The 19,533-nt window shown below is 40.7% G+C and overlaps 1 protein-coding gene across 1 annotated transcript in view; it reads left to right on the top strand.

Moving 5' to 3' along the window:
• PDX2 (pyridoxine biosynthesis 2) overlaps positions 1–19,533 on the top strand; it is a 109,150-nt gene that overhangs the window by 48,395 nt on the left and 41,222 nt on the right. The window contains exons 3-5 of the mRNA XM_089377494.1: positions 6,033–6,120; positions 6,247–6,320; positions 6,632–6,820. Coding sequence (XP_089233620.1) covers positions 6,033–6,120; positions 6,247–6,320; positions 6,632–6,820 — 351 coding nt within the window. The remainder of the gene's footprint in view (positions 1–6,032; positions 6,121–6,246; positions 6,321–6,631; positions 6,821–19,533) is intronic.

Here is a 19,533-nt window from a genome sequence, read left to right as displayed (position 1 = left end):
TTAGCTTTGACCTTTTCTCCTTTGGTACATGGATGTAGACAGGGTAGCCAAATAGTCTGAAGTGTCCAACTTCTGGTTTCACTCCTATAAGGACTTCTTCAGGAGTCTTGTCTCCCAAGATTTGATGAGGGCTTCTATTTTGAAAATATACAACAATATTTGTTGCTTCTCCCCACAGAAGCATGGGAAGATTTTGGTCATGAATCATGGCTTTGGCTACTTCCATGATGGTCCCGTTCTTCCTCTCAACAACTCCATTTTGTTGAGGGTTGTATGGAACAATTACCTCCCTCTTAGTTGCGACATCTCTGTAGAAGTCTTTGAAATCATTATAAGTATATTCTCCTCCATTATTTGTCCATAGGATCTTGATCTTCTTTCCAGTTTCATTTTCCACTAGAGCTTTGATGTTCTTGAACATGTCGAAACCCGATCCTTGGTCTTCAAGTAGAAGATCCAAGTTTTACGGGAGAAGTAATCATCAACAAAGACCACATAATATAGATATCCTCCAAGTGATGTCACCGACATGGGCCCATGAAGGTCAGAATGTATAAGTTGAAAAATCTCCTTGATCTGCTGCTACTAGAAGGGAATGGTTCCTTGACATTCTTTCCACTAGGGCTTCCCCGACATACACCTTCATGTTCCACTCGAATCTTTAGAATCCCTGTAACCATCCTGCTCAAACTAGTGAATGCCTTATAATGAAGGTGAGCAAATCTCCAGTGCCAAAGCTCACACTGATTAGTAGTATCATTTACGAATGCTTGAATTGGTTGCCCACAAACTCTGTATAGGCCTTCGTTTCTGACACCGAGTGTGAAGGCTGCCCTCAATTAGATCTCCTTGGCCAGGCAAGGACTTTTCCATTAATGAATGCAACTCTAAACACTTTGTCTTCCATGGCAGAGATGGAGACAAGATTCTTCTTCAAGCTCGACACATGCAACACATCTTGTAGATGAATGGTTTGACCAGGATCCGAATGAAAAGAAATATAACCAGACCGTTTGACAAGATGAATAGAATTATCCCCAAGTATGATTTTCAAATTAGTCTCCCTCTTAACCAAATTTGAGGGGACTTCACAATACCCAGTAAAGTGTCTAGGTGTCCCACTATCCACTAGCCAGCTATCAATGCTATTTGAAGATGAGCTAGAAAGAGCAACAACAAGACAATGTTTAGATTGAGTACTAGCAACATTATTAGCATACTTGAGTTTCTAGACCTCTTTTAAAGACGTTGGGTCTCTCAACACTTACATGGGTAGCAGGACCTCTTTCTTTCCTTCTATTGTTGAAGTTGTTATTGTTTCCATTATTGTTGTTGTTGTGGGGCCTTGAGCATTTCTTCTAACAGGACAATCTTGCTGGTTTTTGTAGCATCAGAGGTGTTCTAGTATCGAAACTTTGTGGAGAAGCTAAAACACATGAGCTCTCTCCATAACCCAAAAATCATTTCTAGAAATTCCACCTAGAAGTACCTCAATTAGAATATTAGCCTATTTTTAATTATGATCTTGGTCCTTGATTAAGTTTTAATCTTGGCTGCTGGAGGTCCAACAAAGGATTATAAGAAGAAGTCGATGGGTAAATGGAGAACACACTTGTGAGAACCACAAAGAGTTGTACTGCAACTCAAAGTGAGTCGTCCAAACTGCGCAGCCCTATGTCACCCTTGCGCAATCCTTTCTATGCTTTTCCTGAATCAACTGCTCATGTAGCCGTCCTGTCTGCCACTGACTGAGAAACTGTCTCTTCGGCCTTTTGGAACCCTTTCCCGGCCTTCGGAACTGAAACTCGACTACTCTCCAACAAAATCGAATTGCCTCTAGAGGCTTCTGTGCAACCCTTGCATCAGTCTCACTGTGGCTCTTTTTGCCTCTTTGTAATGCACTTCACTGGATCTGGAAAACTTCCTCTGGCTCACTATCCCTGCCCCTCTTTGTCATTGCTTCCCTATTGAAGCTCGAACTCTTCCAACACTGCTGGCTCTCTAGAAAATCGAATTCTCCAAGGAAATTGAATTGTCTGTGGTTCTCACAAGTGTGTTCTCCATCTACCCATCGACTTCTTATAATTCTCTGTTGGACCTCCAATGGCCAAGATTAAAACTTAATCAAGGGCCAAAATCATATCGTAGTCGATCCGTGTGAGTTTCTAGATGATTCACACCTTATCTCAATTAATACTGATTAATTAACCCCTTTTTCTAAGTTTAGACTTAGGAACTAATTAAAATTAGGCTAATAATCTAATTGAGGTACTTCTAGGTGGAATTTCAAGAAACAATTCCTGGGTTATGGAGACCTCATGTGTTTTAGCCTCTCCACAAAGTTTCGAGACTAAAACACCTCCGATGCTACAAAACTAACACTCCCTCCTAGCGAGGAAGGTGTTATCTCTAATGCTGCACATACTGCCACAACACCTTGCTTCTGTACCACCCTCTATCACGTTGTTGATGTCTGGCTACTACCCACCAACCACTGCACAACTCTGATGCTACATCGGTGCTGTTGCTGACACTGCCATACTGTTGCCAACACTGCACTGCACTCCTCAATACTTGACTGCTACTAATCTGCAACTGTCACCTTGGAATCTGAATGCATCACTGACACTGATCCATCCTGCTACAGAATACTTTGGGTCCCTGTAGCAAAGGTGATGGTCTCGTTGGAACAATCCGGAACTGATCTGACTGATCTCCTTGTTGCAACTACATTGGACCTTGACCATTCAACATGCTTGAGTTTCATACTCCTTCTGGATTTGGTGCCTCACTATCTCCTTTCAAGCCTAGTCCCTGGATGGGACCCTTCCTTTCTTTGCAACTTGCACTAGACAACTCGCATTTCCTCTGGTATTTGTTTCCAGCAACTAGAAGTCGAATTGCTGCCCAGTTCTGCATTCTGGGTAACTTGCACGACCTCCTCTGGCAATCTCGTACGATCATCCCTTCAAAGCTGCAAAATCTGTGAAGCTCAAAAACTGGGAAAAATAAACCTGGATGCTCCTTCTCTTCCTTGCTTGACTGCTAGCACTGCTATTCACACTCCTTTATGGAGTGAGAAAATCTATCTGCTGCTACTTCCATCTGCAACTAGAAGTTTGGATTTCTAAAACTCGAAACCCCTTGAGAGAAATTTCTTCTATGTGTGCCTTTCTCTTCCACCCGGCGTTGATTCTGCGACTGCAAACTGTTGCAAAACTCTTTTGTGCCCAAACAAGGAATATGCCCACGAAAACACTTGAGTTGCTGCTCCCTTTGCTTGCTAGAATCACTCTATTGGCAAGCTGAATTTTTCTGCCAGCCTGCATTGAAAAATCGAACTTCCTTGAGCAACTCTTACTGCCTGGTTTAGGCTCTATGCAACCCCCATAAAAATTGCCCTACTGCTCCCTCTGAACAATGAATTGTTTTGTCTCCACTTCCGAGCTTCCCTATTTGATCAATCACGCTTTGATACCATGTGAAAAAAATTTCAAGTCTGAAATCCTATTGCAACAACTGGAAATTATTTTTCTAATTGTTAATTTAATTTAACAATTGATTTGCTACGACAAACATCAAATAATTCACACTGCAACCTTCACAAATAAACTGCGGATGATAATAGCGTTGGAAACTGAGAAATGCTAACACACACATAAAAAATTAACAGAGTGATTTTTGGACAAATATCCTAGGAAAAACCCAACTTGGGAAAACCAATGCAACAACTGAGGGTTTTATTATTATGCAGTGGTGAGAAATTCTGAGTACAATCTGGATGTCGAAAACTGGCAATCCTACAGAGAAACTACTGGCAAAAATTTTGTGAGGAATTTTCCTCACCCCCACTATCAATCCGAGCTTTGACTGCAGTTCCAAGTGAGCCGTCCAAACAGCCTCTGCGCAGTTTATTTGTGAAGGTTGCACTGTGAATTATTTGATGTTTGCACTAGCAGATAAATTGTTAAATTATATTAAAATTAGAAAAATAATTTCCAGTTGTTACAATAGGATTTCAGACTTGAAATTTTCACAAATCTCGGGCTATGTGGCCAAATTTGTCACACCTATATCATTGGACTTTGGACAAGTCCCTCCTATTATTGTTGAATGCTGGAGCTGGCTTCTTTGATTTCCATTTGGAAGGTCTTCCTCCTCCTTTTCCTTTATTGACATTGGCTGCAAATGTTGTAGGTTCTCCCTGTTCTTGTCTCTGAATTCTTCCTCTGGAAATGAGCTTGGATTCTTCTTGAGTGCAATTGCCCAAAAGCTCATCAAATGAAGGGAGCTCTTTTCTGCAACTAATGCTTGTAATGAATGTCTCCCAAGACATGGGGAGTCCTCCAAGGGTTATTTGCAAGAGCTCTTTGTTAAGAATGATTTCTCCAATGAAAAGAAGTTGATCTCCTATTTGAGAAATTCTCATGAAGTAGGCTGTTATAGATTCTGACTTGGTCATCTTGATGTCACGAAGTTGACTCTTCAAGGAAATGACTTGGCTAAGATTGTTGACCTCATACATCCCAATCAATTTGTCATACATCTCCTTTGACTTCTTTAGCTTGGACACATAGGTGATGAGATGGTCTCTAAGAGAGTCAATGATGATCTTCGTAGCCTTGATCTCACCCTTCTTGTACTTGGATTTGACACTGGCATTGACATTCTCAACAGGTTCAGCTACTTGGCCCTACACATACTCCATCACATCATTCACTTCAAGGGTAAGATCCAATCTATCCCTCCATGCTGCAAAGTTGGAGGCATCATTCAACTTCTCTTCAATCTTGAAGAGGAAGTCATCATGTCCAAGAGAGTTGATTCCCAGTCAGCAAGAAAAGTGTCTCAAAGGGATGTTCTCTAGTCTCCAATGGCTAATCTTCACCTTAATTTTTCAGTGTTTTATGCTGTAATAATCATTTAAAACAATTTCATTCACCCCAGTAACAGTTAAGCAATTATAGAAAGAACAGTAAACAGTAATGCACAATAGAAGATAACCAAGCACAAGGAGAGACAGAGATTTTTGGTCAAAGACTAGGGCAAAACCCCACAAGGGGGAAAACCCAGAATCAATTCTTCTTCTTCTTAGTCAATCAATGTTCAGCATGAGATACATACTTCAATAGTACATCCATAAACGAGTGAAAGTCAACCCTTTGACTATCCAAGTCAACCAAGACAAAAATCAGTCAAATGAGAGTCAAATCTGGTCAAAGTTCGGATCTGTAACAGAGGGCCGAATTTCGGCCTGTGGAAGTTCAGTCAAATGCCTCAGTCAACCTGCAATCAAAGCCCAGTCAAACCTTTGGTCAACACAGAAAACAGTCCCAAAGATTTGGTCAATGCAGTCAAAGATTCAGCCATCTTTCTTCAGTCAGAACTCGGTCAAACAGAGATAAAGTCCTTCGGCAAGCTTTAGTAAAAAATCTCAGTCAAACCTGTGGTCAAACCCTAGTCCAAGTCTGTCGTCAGCCTTAGGCAATGTGCCCAGAAAACAGAAATGAATTTGGTCAAATAAAAGTCAAACATTCCTGGAATACTTGGCCTCCCAAAACAGTCCAAACAGCTCGGTCAAAGCAGAAAGTCAACACTGGTCAACGCAGTCCAAAACAGAAAGTCAACGCTGATCAGAACAGAATCCGCTCTCTCCTCCTTCGCATGTGTGGATGGCTACTGTGAATTTCAGATCAGATTTGATCGATGTGATGTGTTGATGTGATGTTCCAAATAAGGTCAACGATGGTCAATTTATATGTGATTTAGGAGGACCATTTTCCACTCTGGGGCCGACTTGACTTCCTTAGGCTGACTTGGTCAAGGGCCAAAATTTGAATTTTCTCCATCAATTTTAATGATGAAATTCTGACCATGGCTGCCAATTTTCAACAAAAAAATGTTTGAAGAGAGCACGAGTTGATAAAAATGTAATGCAACATTTTAACGAAGTTGGATTTAGATATATTGCATAAGTTTGGGCGTCTGCCATCAACATATTTTATTTTAATCTTATATCTCTCAACATGCAGATTCAAGCATTGCAAGACTTTTATAAAAAAGGAAAGCCAATATGGGGTACATGTGCAGGACTTATCTTTTTGGCAAACAAAGCAATTGGTGAGTCACTGATTTGTAAAGTTTGCCATTCATTAGAATTGAGGGGTGCAATTGTTTATGCAATTAAAGTAATGATATGTTGAATGATTTAAAAAATTAACTCAGAATTCATGATGCTTTACTCAGGACAGAAATCAGGAGGGCAGGAACTTATTGGAGGGCTGGATTGTACAGTCCATCGTAACTTCTTTGGCAGCCAGGTAACTGTCATCATCTGTAAGCTAATGTTCCTCAAGGTTTTGTTATGCATCTTGTGAGAGAAGAAGCTATCAATCATATATATTATGTATGCCAAGTCTAAGGAAACTAGGACAATCCGGTGAACTAACATTTGTTGAGGATTATGTTTCTTTGTATAAAATAGATGTATTAGAGTTTTAACTCATTAATATTGTTTGACCTATATTAAATGGCACTTTGTAGGTACTTCGTAGGTACAATATATATGGTCGATAGAGTTAGTCACACAAATAATGCCACTAAATGCATTCCATTTTTGGATTGAATGCAGCTGAATAGTTTTGAAACAGAACTCCCAGTTCCTAAGATTGCAGCAGAGGAAGGTGGACCAGAAACTTTTCGTGCTGTTTTTATTCGCGCTCCTGCTATTCTAGAGGCAGGTCCATCTGTTGAAGTTCTAGCTGAATATACCATTCTCTCAAAGGAATCAATGTCTACCATTGAAAACATGGAGAATGAGGTTTGCTATCTGTACTCTTAATAGCATTCCTTGATTAGTTAAAATATTCTTGCCTTGTTATAGCTGAGAAAATGAACAGTTAACAGTATTAATTGTGGAAACTGCATGCAGCCTAGATAGTGTGTACAATTTACTAGCTTAACCTGATTGATGGGGAGTGTGTATTGACCCTTTATGTGGCATACACATTTGAGTTCTGATTCTATTGTTCAACAAAAGGTTTCTGATTTGTGTTGCAAGGACTGCTTACTTTTTTTGTAAAATCCTCCATCAGATGGTTAAGCAGGTATTTGATTTGAATTATGTTTTATTTTTTATTGCTAAAACAAATGTAGTCATAGTTTCTTGTTGCTAGATCCAGGTGCGGTTAGTGATATTTAAGTTTGTAAGCAAAATTACACTCAGAAGATAGCAGCATCGTAGAAATTACTTTTATTCAATGTACCACCAAGTTTCCAGGACAGGGGAGAGTGGGAGCGGGGAGATGCACATGGGAGACGTGTGGAAACACCACCAATTTTTGGGGAAATTCAGGGGGGATGTCAGGGTCCCCATCTCAAAAAGTACAAAAATAAAAATAATGATGATAAAATCCCAACAATAACATATCATCCCATGCAAATTTGTCACTGTGCAATGTAAATAATAAACAGTAAAATAATACTAAATTCAAACTTGTTGATGATATAAACATGATTTAGATTAAGATTCAGTAATGAAATACATTGCTTCATAAACCTTAAATAGAAATAATAAAATATTGATACATTGCTTTAAATTCGTCATTCTAGAATCAAATTAGTATTAAGAAAAATTGTAGATACTGAGTCTGAAATAATAAATTGAAATTACTCGAAGTCAAAATAGAAAAGAGTGACAAGTCAAAGGCTCAGTCTGGGGGTATCAATATCTAGAGTGAAGTCTCAAAAAAGGTTAAAACTAAAATTATCAATGGACACTGAACATTGAAAATAAAATAAGCATTGAGGAGTAAAATTGAATAAAAGGTAAATAAAAGTGAAAGTGAGGAAACGATTTTTTTTAATATATCGTTTTTGCTTCTTTTCTTTCTTTTTTTTGTTTTACCATTTTTAAGCCTTTATAGGCAAAATTTGGGGGTTATGCCTAGAAGCACCCTTTTCTAGGGGGGATGCCCAGAAGTCCCCCTTTTGGGGAAATGTGTCCCCCACCTTGGGGAATCATTTCCCACTGCATTTGCCCAGGCGTCCTTCCCATCCTGGGAGCATGGGAAATGTGGGGGCTGTGTCCTTGTGGAATCCTAATTTTATTGGTCTAGGCATCCCATTTCTCAGTAGCTATTAAGCAGCAGAATTTGGTTGACTTCTCTCAAGTTACTTGGCATAAATAATGTGCGGAGTCATGATGCTGCTAGTGACCATTTTCAGGTGCATTCACCTTATTTTGATATGCTGGAGCATTTGATGTTGAGATACTTTCAGCCCGAATTTCCACAAAGTAATTCAAGGAAGAATGGAAATTGCCATTGGAATAATTTTCTTGTCAGCTCTCTTTGTTTTTTAATTTCATAATGGAGGCATGATCCATTCAATTTGTCAATCTCTTTGAAGCTACCAGCAGCTCTTGTCATTTTTGCCCACTTGGAATGGATGTGAGAATTGCATGAGATATATGATAGAATAATTATATTAATGTCCAACGAGTCATTTGACCTTTGGACGATGTAAGAGCTATAGAGAGGTCAATTTCCTTACAGGGAAACTGTGTTTTGAAACAAACTAAGAAAGTAAAAATATTCAAATGTCAAAGATCACCTAGAAAGCATAAGATAAGGTAACATATGATAATATTATTAATGTCCAATAAGTGACCACTACAGCAGGTCAAGGGTACTGTTGGGTACAATGATGTCAATACAAAGTGGGAGCGCTGAAGCGGCTCCCATAAAAATAAAATGTAGAAAGCAAGAATGTGAATTTTTTCCTTACAGGGAAACTGTGTTTTGAAACAAACTAAGAAAGTAAAAATATTCAAATGTCAAAGATCACTTAGAAAGCATAAGATAAGATAACATATGATAATATTATTAATGTCCAATAAGTGACCACTACAGCAGGTCAAGGGTACTGTTGGGTACAATGATGTCAATACAAAGTGGGAGCGCTGAAGCGGCTCCCATAAAAATAAAATGTAGAAAGCAAGAATGTGAATTTTAGCGGCTCGCATAAAAATAAAATGTAGAAAGCAAGAATGTGAATTTTCTCTAAATCATGAGGAAACAATATCGAGATTCTATAGCTTTAAGTCAATTTGAGAGGAAGATGCACAATATAAGTAGATCCAAGATATGGAAAATGGAAACAGGCAATGAGCTATGTATCTCATAGTCTGCTGGATCTGGATCTGTCTCTCCTAGCAACCAAGGCTAAATGGAGGAAGCTCAAGATAGAGACTGCCAAGATCAATTTCTATGCTATTGGGCAATGGAGACATGATCAAAGAACAAGCGGGTCTAAATATTATTGAGAGAGCTATTCACTAATGTGCCATAATAATCCAAAATAGATTTTTAGGATGCAGGAATAAGTGAAAGCTTATACAAGATGCACCATCACAACTATGAAATTACAACCAAGAATAACATGTAGCCTAATATGAAACGAAGAAGGACAACCATAAGATGAAACCCCAGATGAACTAGACAAAGTAGGACCAGCCTTCTTATAGAATAAATTGACAACAATACATTATATATTCAAATCTGATTTACCAAAAGTTCAAGAGGGCCAAATAGGTCTCACGTAGCCTTCCTCCCACAAAGATGAAGTAAAATAGCCCACAAAGATGAAGTAAAATAGCCCTAACTAGAAAATTACAGCAGCAAATCCTTCAATAGTTCGAGATTGCTTCAAAGATTGAAGGTTCAACAACCTCAACCTTACTCTCTTCTTTTTAGAGCAAACTTGCCCTTCTACATTTATTATTTCACCAGCGAACCCTAATGCAATTCTCGCAAACCCTCATCCATTAAAAGAATTAAAAAATGGAAAAGCCTCACACTGGACTTGCCCCCTTAACTTCTTCCTCCCAAAGATACTCAATTAAGCTTGGAGGGGAACTCCCAATCTTCCAACTATGCCTTTAGCAAACAAGGTTCCCTATTTATCGCTTTCAAACCAAACCCTAATGAATAAAATAATAATAAAAGTGAGCTAGAAACCCTAGAAGTAGGGTGCTTCTCTTAGTGCTTTTAAGGGTTTGACTTACTGACAAATGACACGTGTCAACCTGTCCTTGAATTCATGCCTCAAAATATGTGTCCATATGCCTTGATCCACGTGAAATCACTGAAATGCCCTTCTAACATGTTTTAAATGCCCTCTTGAAGAGAGTGTCCCTCTTTGAGGGGTTCGTAACTAGTTCTATAACCAATCGAGCAAGTACCATTCTTTTTCATTGTATGTGTGGATTGCTCCTCTTCAAGTGACACCATTCACTACCACATGGCATTATCTAAGCAAGGGCTTTTTTCCTTTTGCCACATGTCATGCTTTGGTCCTCCAATGTAGGATGTTTTCTCTTTATGTATTTGAGTGAAAAAAATGGGTTAATAATGCCACTTGTTATCTTCAAAAGTAAATGTTTCTCTTTTGAGTGTTTGATCATGTCCACAATGCGACATGGCACCTCTTCATGCAAAAAGGTTACCTCCAAATATGTAGAAAAGGCCTCGAATAACACACCTTAACTCCAAATACCTCAAGAGGTGAAAAGTGCCTCTAAATATGTGGAATATGCCTTGAATAATATGATATGCCCCAAAGGGCCCTCTTTGATCATATAAATACTTTCTAGTGCCACATGGAACCATTTCAAGCAAGGCACTCCTCCTTTAGCTCCTTCCCTTGCCACCTATCATGCTTTGGGCCTTTTCCAAGGTAAAGTGTTTTGCTCCTTTGGTTTTGTCTTATAACATGTCATGCCTAAAGCTCAAATGAGGTAGGTGTATCTTCGAGGGCTTTCTTTGATCCTTGCCTTGCCATAAGTCATGCCTTGAAAAATAATGCATTGTAGGGTGTTCATCATTTAGGGTTGTGTCTAGCCTTGTTGTCATAAATTATGTCTTGGGCACTTTTTAAGCTAGGGTGTTCATCTTTTATGGTTTGCTTGCTCATGTTCTCCATTTATGTGGCTTGGGGTCCTACGTGCAATGAGGGAACAAATTGTTGAAAAACGTGTAACTAGGTTCGGTCTTCATAAATACGAAATAGACTTTTGATTCATGTAAATTATAAAATGAAAGAAAAATATTATTATTATTTTTGGAGCTGGGTTTCATGCTCAATGTCTTTTATTTTATAGGTCAAGCACCCATTGAGTGCTTCTAGGGTTTCTCCTAGGTCAAGAAGTCAAAAAGAGTCATTGTCATAAGTTGAAGACCCATTCGGGCATATTGTAACTTGTAAAGAAAATTATTTTTGTCCTTAAAAGTGTCAAAATACCCTCCAAGATCAAGTTGGCCTGACAACTGGCAAGTCAACCTAATTTGAGGAGCCATGTCCACCTTTGAGAAGCCTATATAAAGGAGGAAACTCGACCTCCCTGGAGCACATTCATCTCTCACTCATTCAAGTGAAGGAAGAAGAAGAAGAAGACAATGAAGAAGGAAGAGGATGGAGAAGATTTGATTTTGGGCTAATTCTCTCTCACACATGCGAAGGAAGGCTAGGGTTTCTGCAACATATTTATGGTTTTCCTCTAGAAGATCGAACTTGAAGAAGAGAAGGCAAGAAGGTCAAGCGAAGGTCACAAGAAGCCATCCTCAAGCTCCAGAAGTCAGAGAAAGCCAAGCAAAGGTCTAAGGAAGTCCTGGGAGGCTAAAAGAAGCTCACATGTGTGGCAACAACAACTGCAGGAGGGCTGAAAATTTTAGATCTGCAGTGGAGGCCAAAATTCTGCAACTAGAGGTCGAAGTTGTGCTACTGGAAGAGATTTGACTAGGTTTGACTTGGACAAGGAAAGCACATCATCCAGAAAGGTTGGACTTGGTCTTGGTCTAAAGGTCTTGGAATTCGTCAATTGAAGAATCTATAAGGAAGAGAAGAGATTTGCGGGTTTTCCTCTCAAGTGGAGAGGTTTTGGACTTGGCTTGCAACCTATATTCTGTGTTCTTGTTCTTCTTGTTTTTGGTAGCTGTTTGATGATACACAACTGGTAGAGGTGTTACTAGGAATGGTATCAGAGCCAAGTTGAGCCAAGTTGAGGCTTAAATCTTCATTTTCATTCAGCTGATATAGAGGATAGCAAGCTACCAAAAGTCTTCAAACAGTGAACCATACTTTTGAAACTTTGCCAGAAACTCAAAGACTTCAACAGTTTAGAGGGAGAGAGGTTCTAGCTTCCAAATTTGCTTCGTTTTGTTGTTTATGGGGTCATGGCTATTGGGTTGAGAGTCGAGGATAGATTGATGGGGGTTAAAAACTTTGGCCCATGGAAGGAGAGGATTATGCTTTTATTGGAGGAGGTGGAAGTGTGGGATGTTGTTGAAGCAGTTGTGCAAGCACCCACTAATCCAGCTCAGTTGGTGGAGTTCAACAAGAAGAATGTGAAGGAAAAGAGGATCCTTCTAGATGCCATCAAGGACCATTTATTCCCTCATGTTTCAGGGATGAGATATGCATATCAGATGTGGGAGTCCTTGGTCTCTTTGCACCAGAGTTCTAATGAGAACAAGAAGATGGTGTTGAGACAAAAACTATGCAACACCAAGATGACCAAGACTGACAGTGTGACATCCTTCCTCACCAGAGTCTCACAGGTGAAGGATGAGTTAGTTGCCGTTGGAGAGGTTGTTCTAGAGGAGCAGTTGGTTTGGATTGCCTTAGATGGGTTCACTGAGAAGTGGGATGGCTTTATCCATGGCTTGGTGGCCAGAGAGCACTTTCCTGGTTGGACGAGGATGTGGGACGATTTCATTTAGGAGGAGGTCAGTTGGAGTGTGAGAGGTGGCAACAAGAGTGGTGGGGGAGGTGAAGAGGACAATGTTTCTCTTGCGGCAAAGGGCAAGAAGATCAAGAAGGGGTCTTCTAGTGGAGCAAAGCAAGAGAAGGGGAAGCAGAAGGCTAAGGAGAATGACATGAGCAAAGTGAAATGCTTTGCTTGTGGGAAGATAGGTCACTATGTTGTTCAATGTCCCAACAAGAAGGGTAAGAACAAATAGAGAGTCGCAACTTCAGCAAATGTGGATGATTTTGTGCTATGTTTGATTAAGAGTGTGCTTTGGTGGTGAGTTTAGCCACTCATGTCACTTCTTCCCATTGCATGGTTCATATACGGTGGAGGATCCTGCCATATGACCAGATTTAGAGAGCACTTCACGAGCCTTTTGGAGGATGACATTGACTTGGAGGTTGTGCTTGGCGACAACTCCAAAGTCAAGTATGGGGATAGTTTCATTTCAGAGGGAGTCATCACCTCTTCTGAAGGTGACATATGTTCTTTATGTTCTAGGGTTGAAGAAGAGTTTGATATCAGTCTCTAGCTTGGAGGACAGGGGGTATGAGGTACTATTCCAAAAGGGACAAGTGTTGATATATCCCAGGGGATCCAGTATCAAGTCTGCTCATGTGATTGGAGCTCGTAGTGGGAGACTATACAGACTTTTGTTTCAGCCTCTTCGAGTTGTGGTAGCACGGACAAGTAGTAGTGACTTATGTGAGTTGTGGCAGAGGAGGATGACCCACTTGCATCATAGAGCTTTCAAGATGTTGAGGGAGATGATTACAGGGTTACTTGACTTCAGCACAGATTATCATGATGTGTGCAGGGGGGTGTGCTTTGGGAAAGTACACCAAGACACCTTTCCAGAGCAGTGACAACAAAGTTGCAGGTGTCCTTGACTTGATTCACTATGACGTATGTGGTCTTATGTCCCATGTTTCATTGAGTAGATATGAGTACTATGTGACATTTATTGATTACCTTCTCCAGGAAGACTTGGATTTACTTCTTGAAGACAAAGGATGAGGTCTTCCGCCGATTCCAAGAGTGTAAGGCTCTTGTGGAGAACCGGACAAGGAGGCAGATCATGGTGTTGAGATCAGACAATGGCTGAGTACACTTCAGTAGAGATGAGAGATTTTTGTGGGAGTGTTGGCATCAAGAGGGAGCTCATATTGCCCTATAACCCTCAACAGAATGGGGTGGCAGAGAGGAAGAATAAGACCATTGTGGGTGCAGCTAGAGCCGTGTTGCATGATCAGAGTTTACCTTTCTTCTTGTGGGCTGAGGCATGTAACATTGCTGTTTATTTGCAGAACATGAGCCCACGCAGTGTCTTGGAGAGCAAGACTCTTGAGGAGATATATATATTGGCAAGATGCCAAAAGTTGGGCACATCAGGATATTTAGGTGCCTTACATATTCACACGTCCTTGAGGAGAAGAGGACGAAGTTGAAACCCACTGCAGAGAGGGGTATCCTAGTGGGTTACAGTGAGACCAACAAAGCCTACTGCATATATCTTCCTGCATAGAGGAAGATTGTCTTGAGGTGGGATGTGACATTTGAGGAGGAGAGGGCTTTGAGGAGGTCTCGGGAGGTTGATCAGGTAGAGTAGCAGGCTCCTCAACAGGGGGCCACACCACAGGTTTCAGGGGCATCAGGTGGTACACTAGGATTAGGAGGTTCACCTTCTTCAGGGGTGACAAGTTCACAGGGCACAATACTTCAGAGTTCAGGATCTCCCTTAGTTATTTCAGAGCCTTCCTCTCCTAGAGGAGAGGCACCAGTTGAGGATTTTATTACCACCACAAGAGACTACTACAGGGAAGAGGAAGCCAAGATGGCTTTGGGAGACCCTAAAGGAGGCAGTGGGGAAACCCAAGTTGTCAGTGAGGGAGAGTAGATCGCTAAAGAGGTTTGGTGGCTTTGTGGTAGATGTTGCGGAGACAAAGCCATCTAGTTTTGAGGAGGCTGCTAGATAGCAGATCTGGAGGGATGCCATGGTGGAGGAGTATGCCTCTATCATGAAGAATGATGTTTGGGAGGTAGTGCCACATCTTGATGGGAAGTCAATTGTGAATTCTAGGTGGCTCTACAAGGTCAAACATGCTGCAGATGGTAGCGTTGAGAAGCTCAAAGCTCGGTTGTGGTGTGGGGTTTCTCACAGGTATAGGGAGTTAACTATAAGGAGACCTTTGCACTGATTGCTCGCTATACTTCCATTAGTGTAGTGATATCTATAGCAATTGAGATGGGATGGAGGATTCACCAGATGGATGTGAAGATCTCCTTTCTCAATGGTGTTATACAAGAGGAGGTGTACATTGAGCAACTTGAGGGATTTGAGTTGCATGGGAGAGAGTCTCATGTTTGTAGGCTGAAGAAAGCCTTGAATAGACTGAAGCAGGCACCGATGGCATGGTACGAGAGGATAGATGCCTACTTGCAGTAGATGGGATTCCAGAAGAGTGATGCAGATTTGAACCTTATACTTTATTCTAGTACGTGACAATCCACTCATTCTGGTACTGTATGTTTATGACTTTTTTATCATAGGGGAGGAAAGTTTGATCCAACACTGCAAGAGAGATCTTGCTTCAGAGTTTTTATGACTGATATGGGGTTGATGCATTACTTTTTGGGGTTGGAGGTTTGTCAGGAGGATGGACATATCTTTGTTGGCCAAGGGAGGTATGCAGGAGATATTTTGAGGAGATTCTATATGGATGGTTGCAGGCCTATGGCTACTTCTATGATCACCAACTGGAGGAAGTTGCATGATGCTGATTCCGAGTTAGTGGATCCCACTTTGTATCGTCCGCTGATCGGGTCATTGATGTATCTGGTCAACACTAGACCAGATATTTGTTTTGCAGTCAACTCATTGAGTCAGTTTATGATGGAGCCCAAGACAGTACTTTGGGTGGCTGCAAAACATGTGTTGAGGTACTTACAGGGCATAGTGGATTATGGGTTGGACTATGTCAAATGTGATGGGGTTAGATTGTTTGGTTGCACAGACTTTAGATTGGGCTTGCAGTGTTAGTGACCGAAAGAGCACTTCCGGATGTTGTTTCTCAATGGGCTCGGTAGTTGTGTTATGGTTCAACAAGAAACAAAAGTCAGTGGCATTGAGCAATGCAGAGGCAGAGTATATGGCAGATAGTCAGGCAAGGTGCGAGGCATTATGGCTTTGCAATATGCTTCATGGTCTTTTTGGTAGATGCTGAGACCAATTACGATTTACTGTGGCAATCAGAGTTGTATTAAATTCTTTGAGAATCTAGTATTTCATGATCGGTCAAAGCATATAGAGATCAGATACCACTTCATTAGAGATTGGGTTTAGTGAGGGGCAGTGAAGCTTGAGTATATATCCACTGATGAGCAGGTAGCAAACATTCTCACCAAGTCTTTGCCAATAGGAAAGCATGTTTTCTTCAGAGACATGATGGGAGTGGTGAGCAACACCTTCCTCAGTAAGAGGGAATGTTGGAAATAGTACCAAGGAGAGTTGTTACTAGGCATTTATCCCTTTTAGCCTACTAGACACATTAATGACTTTTGTCTTGGTGACATTTATGAGTTATATTAATGTCACAGGTGGAAAAGGTACTTAAAAGTGTTGTACTTGTATTTTATAAAGTGACTTTATGTGTAAAGTACTAAGTGTATTTTTCTAATATTAAAGTCACATGTACTTTATAAAGTGACTTTATATGTAACGTACTAAGTGTATTTTTCTAATATAAAGTGAGTTGAAAAATCACTTTATGAGAAAAATATGAAAAGGTACACAACTTGAAAAAGTTACTAGGAGGCTTTTAAGTAATGGGGCCAATGTGTGTGGGGCATCAATTGAGAGAGTTAATTTCAACCACACATCTTGAGATTTGAAGATTAAATCTCATCCATTGGATCCTAGGTTTAAGGATTCAATCTTTTCTAAGAGACAAAAGGAGAAAAGGGAGACTCATTTTTTACTTCACACTTGAGAGAGCATGAGGAGAAGAGAAGAGAGAAAACTTCAAGGAGAGGAGAGTTTACTAAAGAGAAATTGCAGCAAGGAAGGAGGCTCGAATTTCTAGGAGGGCAAACAATAGCACAATTTTTGAGGAAGTGGGAAGCTACAGCTGGAACAATTTTCGAGGCAAGGATGCACACTTTTTGAGGGCTGTAGCACACATTTCGAGGAGCTGTTTTGCCCAAAAATCGAGGAGGTTTTTGCTGCTGTCAGCAGCCACTGTCAGCGGAAATTTCGAGGCAGCAGACATGCATGAATTTCAAGGCAGTCTGTCTCAGTGTCAGCGCAAATTTCTATGTACCTTCAGCACAGTTTTCAATGCAGATTTCTGGGCACAATTTCCTAGGAGCTGAGCTGAGAAATTGCAGAAATTCTGGGCAAGAGATTTTGTGAAAATCTGAATTGTTCAGTGGGCACAAATTTCCAGAAATTGTAATTAATGCTACAGCAAAAAAAGGGAGATAAGTACAGTGAATTTTTGTACTTTTTTTGTAATTTCCTAAGCAATAAAATCCTCCTTTGATGACCGGTTTTCCCCTAAAGGTTATGGGGTTTTTCCGGGGTCACCTTGACCAAAAACTTGTGTCTCACATGCTTGAATGCTTGCCTAAATTTTGTATTAATTTCAGCTGATAGGGAATGTGAAAAATAGTAGAAGTACTCTTTGAATGTTACAATTAATGCATTCTGAAATTTATATCAGCGTGACAAAACATGTGGGTTAGACCTAATCAACACATGCAAACTTGTAAACTGGGTTAAGAGTGTAGATCATAATTTTTCTACATGGTATCAGAGCTAATTGAGTGTAGTTGAGGCTTAAATCTTCATTTTCAGTCAGCTGATAAAGAGGGCAGTAAGCTACTAAAGTGTTCAAACAGTGAACCATACCTTTGAAACTCTGCGAGAAACCCAAAGACTATAGTAGTTCAAAGGGAGAGAAGTTCTAGCTTCCATATTTGCTTCATTTTGTTGGTTGTGGGGTCATGGCCATTGGGTTGAGAGTAGAGGACAGATTGATGGGGGCTGAAAACTTTGGCCCATGGAAGGAGAGGATTATGCTTTTACTGACAGTGTGACATTTTTCCTCACCAGAGTCTCACAGGTGAAGGATGAGTTAGTTGTCGTTGGAGAGGTTGTTCCAGAGGAGCAGTTGTTTTAGATTGCCTTAGATTGGTTCATCGAGAAGTGGGATGGCTTTATCCATGGCTTGGTGGTCAGAGAGCACTTTCTGTTGATTTGGGGTAGCATCAGATGTGCTTTAGTCATGAAAATTGGTGGAGAGGCTAAAGCAGATGAGATCTCCAAGACCCAGAAATGGTTTGGGCAGATTTTCACTAGTTTGGAAGATATTAAAATAATTAATATTTTTAATGGAGTTCCTAAGTCTAACTTAGGAAAAATAAAATATTAATGGGTTTTAATATAAAACTGGGTTAGAATGTTCTAAAAGTCATGGATCAAGCCAAATCTAATCTTAGCCGTTGATTAGAGATTTAATCTTGACCATTGATGGACCAACGAGAAAAGTATAAGAGGAGGCTTGAGGGTTAGTTGGAGAACACACCAAGAGAGATCAAGAATTCGATTTTCTGGGGCAGGGTTTGCTGAGAAAATCGAGTGAGTGATTTGAGTTGTTGCTGAGGGGCAGTGAATACATAACGGAGAGGTAGAGTTAGTACCAGGAGGATCAACGCAAAGCTGGGAGAGGTTGACGCAGAGCCAACTAAAGGCCACGCAGAGGCAGCCAGGAGCTGCGTAGAGCCAAAGAGGCCAGCGTGTGAGACGTAGAGGGTCTAGGGGTTGATGCAGAGGCTCCAGAAGTTGACGCAGAGGCCAGAGAGGCTGACGCAGGGCCTAGAGGTAGTGCTGGAGGATTTCGTGGGGTAGACTGGGAGCTAAAGAGCTGGATAGGGTGACGCAGTCCCTATAAGAGTGACGCAGAGCGGCAGAAGTTGCATTGTTGCTGTGGGATCGTTCATCTGGTAATTTAGCCGGAATATCTGTCTCCGACTGAGAGGTACTACTGCCGAGGGCATTCTTTGTTGGGTGAGCCATTTCTGGCACCCAGGTTGTATTCTGAAACTGCATAATAATAAAACCCTCTGAATAGCTGCATTGGTTTTCCCACATTGGGTTTTTCCGGGGACATTTGTCCAAAAACAACGGTGTCACTTGTGTGCTTGTTTACTTTTAGTTGATGATCTGTATGTGTTGACACTGTACTTGTATTTATTTTCAGTATTTACATGGTAAATAATTTGTTAAGTAATTGAACAAGTAGGAAGAAATAAATCAGATAGTACAGGAAGAATTTCTAACTGGTTAAACTTAGAAATTCCAACACGGTATCAGAGAGAGGTTGCAGATCACAGGATAACTGAAGGCATCAGCTAAGTAGAGTAGTAGCAGCAAAAACAATTGTCTTGAGTGACAAAAGTTGTTCCTAGCAGAAAGCAGCAAGGAAGGGGTGACATAGAGGGCATGCATCATCAGTTCGAGCCAGGAGGAGGATCAGCGCAGAGGCAGAGAGGAGTAGACCTGACCTACGCAGTGCTTGATCATCTTTCTCAGTCAGGAAGGATCGATGCTGTGGCTAGGAGGTGCAAATTTTGCCGGTGCCAGGATTGCGCAGAGCCTAGAGACTTAGTCTTTCAAGTTGCTGGGATATAGGAGGCCGCAGATAATTTGCAGAGCGAAGCTGGTG

The sequence above is a fragment of the Pinus tabuliformis genome, chromosome J (assembly GCF_031772625.1).
Source record: "Pinus tabuliformis cultivar Carrire ecotype Pingquan chromosome J, CPIR1, whole genome shotgun sequence".
NCBI lineage: Eukaryota > Viridiplantae > Streptophyta > Pinopsida > Pinales > Pinaceae > Pinus > Pinus tabuliformis.
The sequence above is the reverse complement of the archived record's forward strand: the minus strand, read 5'-3'. Positions and strand labels throughout refer to the sequence as shown.